We start from the raw sequence: 3,328 nt of genomic DNA, 5'->3' as shown, positions 1-3,328 counted from the left end.
TTTATCTTTTTGTTCTGTTTTGTTTTAGTTTGTCTTTGTCTGGTTTTGGTGGTTGGTAGGTTTGTTTTTGTACATAGTCCCTTGGTCCCCAGGAGATTTTGACAAGTGTCTCTGGTCAAAAACAGTCCATTTCCCTACTCTTCCCGAGTCTCCCCCCCCCCCCACCCTAACCCCCAGAACCAATCTGCTCCTCAGAACCCCTCCTCCAGTCTCTGCTTTCCTTCCCCTCATCTCCCCACTCACCCAAATATTCCCCCTTTCTCCCCAGCCTGACTCTCCGGTGTCCACACCCAGCACCGCAGTCCTCTTTTCTGGGGACGTTAGTAAAGGGCAGGGAGAGCAGAGAGGGGGTAGAGGAGAGTGCGCTAGGAGGGACTCCCCAAATGCAAGCAAGATAACGGACACTCCAAATCTAGGGGAAACAGGCTCAGGGAAAGGCCCCGAAAAGCCCCTTCAGCTCCCCGCTCTGCCCCGCCCTGCACCTCCCGCTCCCCCCTCAGTAAGTGGCGGAGAATTTCATCCGCTTCTGCTTCTGTCTCTGGTTGCAAAACCACACCCGCACCACGTTCTTTTTGAGGTCCAGTTTCTCGGCGATGGCGGCGATCTTCTCGGAGGAGGGCCGGGGTTGTACGGCGAAGTAGGCCTCGAGGGAGCGCTTCTCCGGCGCTGCGATGGAAGTCCGCTTGCGCTTCTTCTCGCCGCCGTTGAAGAGCTCGGGCTTGTTCATTTTCTCGCGCTGCGCGCCCTCGGCCTCCTCGAGCCACGCCTGCAGGATGGGCTTGAGCGCGATCATGTTGTTGTGCGAGAGCGTGAGCGACTCGAACCTGCAGATGGTGCTCTGGCTGAGCGAGCCCACGCCCGGGATCTTGAGGTTGGCCAGCGCCGAGCCCACGTCGGCCTGCGTCACGCCCAGCTTGATGCGCCTCTGCTTGAAGCGCTCGGCGAACGCCTCGAGCTCGCGCGGGTCCGTGTCCGAGTCGCAGATGGACGCCAGGCCCGCCGCGCCCACTACGGCCGCAGCCGCTGAGGCCGCCGCCACCTGCCCGGCCGCCGCCGCCGCCGCCGCCGCCGCCGCGCCGTGGTGCGCCGCCGCCGCCACCAGCCCGGGGTGCGGCAGACCCGACGGCATGTTCATGGCGGCCGCCGCCGCCGGGTGCGACAGGTGGCCCAGGCCGTGCATGTGCGGATGCGGGTGCGCCGAGCCGCCTAGCAGCCCGCCGCCCGGGCCGCCGCCGCCGCCCCCCGGGCCACCGCCGCCGCCGCCGCCCCCGGGGCCGCCGCCGCCCGGGCCTCCGCCGCCCCCCGGGCCGCCGCCGCCCCCCGGGCCGTCGTGGGCGCCGCCGCCGCCGCCCGCCGCGCCCGCGCCACCCGCGCCGGCCATGAGCGCGAGCGAGGGCGACGAAATGTGGTCCAGCAGGTCGCCAGGCTCGAGCGCCTGGTGGTGGTGGTGGTGGTGGTGGTGGTGCGCCAGCGGCACGGTGGACGTGGACGTGCATGGCACGCTGTTCATCGTGTGGTACGTGGCGTCTGGCTTGAATGGGTGGCTCTTGCCCTGGGACACGGCGATGTCCACGGCCGCCAGCGCCTCTGCCCGCGCCAGCAGCGTTTCGTCTAGGCTGGCGAAGAGGTTGCTCTGCAGCTGCAGGCGACACAAACCAAACCAAAACAAAAAACAAACAAACAAAAAAGGCAAAAACACAAAACAAAACCACACACAAGCCGGAAAGCACAAGCAAAGGGCAAACCAAACACAAAGCAACCAAAATAACGACAACGGGGGTGGGGATAGCGGAGACCGGGAAAGATGGAATGGGGAGCACATTGAGCACGAGACAGGGGGGGACAGATGAGAAGGGACGTGAGTGGGGGGAGAGGGATATGGGCAGGGGAGAGGGGGGCACAAGAACACATTCCGGGAACCGGCGTGGGAGACCAAAAAGGAAGGGGGAAAGAAGAAGAAATGGAGATGTAACTCGCAGCTGGGGACCCGTGTCACGCACCCGAACACGCACAGAGACCGCCTTTCTGAGGCGTGAAATTAACAGAGAAAGTGGAGGGAAGTCGAGAGTCATGGCCCCAGCGCTTCCCACTCTGATCGCAGGCGCCCAACACGAGGCAGAGGCGACGGGAACACGACATTAAGCGCCACCGGACAAAACGTGCCTCGCCGCGGGATTCCTCTAAAAATCCCTGCCCGCAAAACCCAGCACCGGGACCTGGCGCGCATCAGCACCCGACATGCAGTGTCTCGGAGACGGGGAGGGGGCAGGCGCGCGGGCCGGAGCCTCGGGCGTGGGGCGCTTACCGGCGGCGTGGGCAGGCAGGCCCGCCGGATGGCCTCAGAGCTGGAGTGCAGCGACGGGTACTTGTGCTCAGGGAGGGTGGGATGCATGGCAAAGTGAGGCTGCTTGCTGTTCATAGACATCATCTTGATGGCTTGGCATGTAAATCCACAAACACTCCGAAAGTCTGCCGGAAAGTGCGCACGCCGGCTCCCCCGGCCTCCCTTCGGAGGCTGCAGCCGCGGCTGCTGGCGGCGCGGAGGCGGCGGCCGCGCCGGGGGCTGCTGCTGCTCCTCTGCTGCCGCCGCTGCTGCCCGGCGCTCCCTTTGACCGTGCAGAGCGCCGCGCACCGGCCTCGCGATCCCACTTCTCCTAGAGCTCTAGCCCCGCGCGCCGACGGGATGCACTCCTCTTACACCTGAGCCCCACTTCTCGCGGCCGGTTCGGGGAGCTCTCGCGAGAGCTCCCGGCCCCGCCGCGCTGACAGGCATCAGCTGTCTCTGTCTGTCTGACGCGCGCTCTCTCTCTCCGCGGCGCCGTGCGTCTGAGCGCGCGCGCGCTCGCCCGGCCGCGACAGGCGCTTGGGAGCCGCTCTTATAGTGACCACCAGCAAGGACAGCGCAGGTGATGCACCTGTAGCTACCCGGGCATGCGCACTGCACGCCTCACCTTTCCCACCGCGGCTCTGGAAAGATCAAAAAGGCTAGCTATTGTTTCAGGGTACGCACCTTTTAGGGGGAGAAAGACAAGATGCTCACAGCCCCTTGGTGCTTTGCCTCTCTCAAACTCTCCCCCATCCCCATCGCAAGCCCGGAATATATGCGCATTACTTAGGCACACCTCCGCTCCGGGATGTCTAACAAGCTGTTATATAATGTATACAGCTGGGTATTTGTATGTTAAATTATGCCCGCGCATTCCTCTGTATACAGTATAAATAACAACACAGAAATGCGGAAGATGCTGTCTTTTGCTGCAAGAACCTGTTTCTTTCAAGGTTTATAAATAGGTTCCTGGAGAATAATCGCGGTGACAGACATTTGTTT

At 63.3% G+C, this 3,328-nt stretch overlaps 1 protein-coding gene across 1 annotated transcript; it reads right to left on the bottom strand.

Moving 5' to 3' along the window:
• Nucleotides 1–216: 216 nt before the first annotated feature.
• Nucleotides 217–2,677, bottom strand: POU4F1 (POU class 4 homeobox 1). The gene is made up of 2 exons (XM_036066932.2): nt 2,306–2,677; nt 217–1,639 (listed from the first exon to the last, which is right to left on the bottom strand). The coding sequence occupies exons 1-2, from the start codon at nt 2,426–2,428 to the stop codon at nt 497–499; spliced, it is 1,266 nt and encodes a 421-aa protein (XP_035922825.2). The 5' UTR covers nt 2,429–2,677; the 3' UTR covers nt 217–496.
• Between the last annotated feature and the right edge of the window lie 651 nt (nt 2,678–3,328).

Source organism: Halichoerus grypus, chromosome 4 (assembly GCF_964656455.1).
Source record: "Halichoerus grypus chromosome 4, mHalGry1.hap1.1, whole genome shotgun sequence".
Classification (NCBI taxonomy): Eukaryota; Metazoa; Chordata; class Mammalia; order Carnivora; family Phocidae; genus Halichoerus; species Halichoerus grypus.
This window is presented reverse-complemented; position numbering and strand designations above follow the sequence as displayed.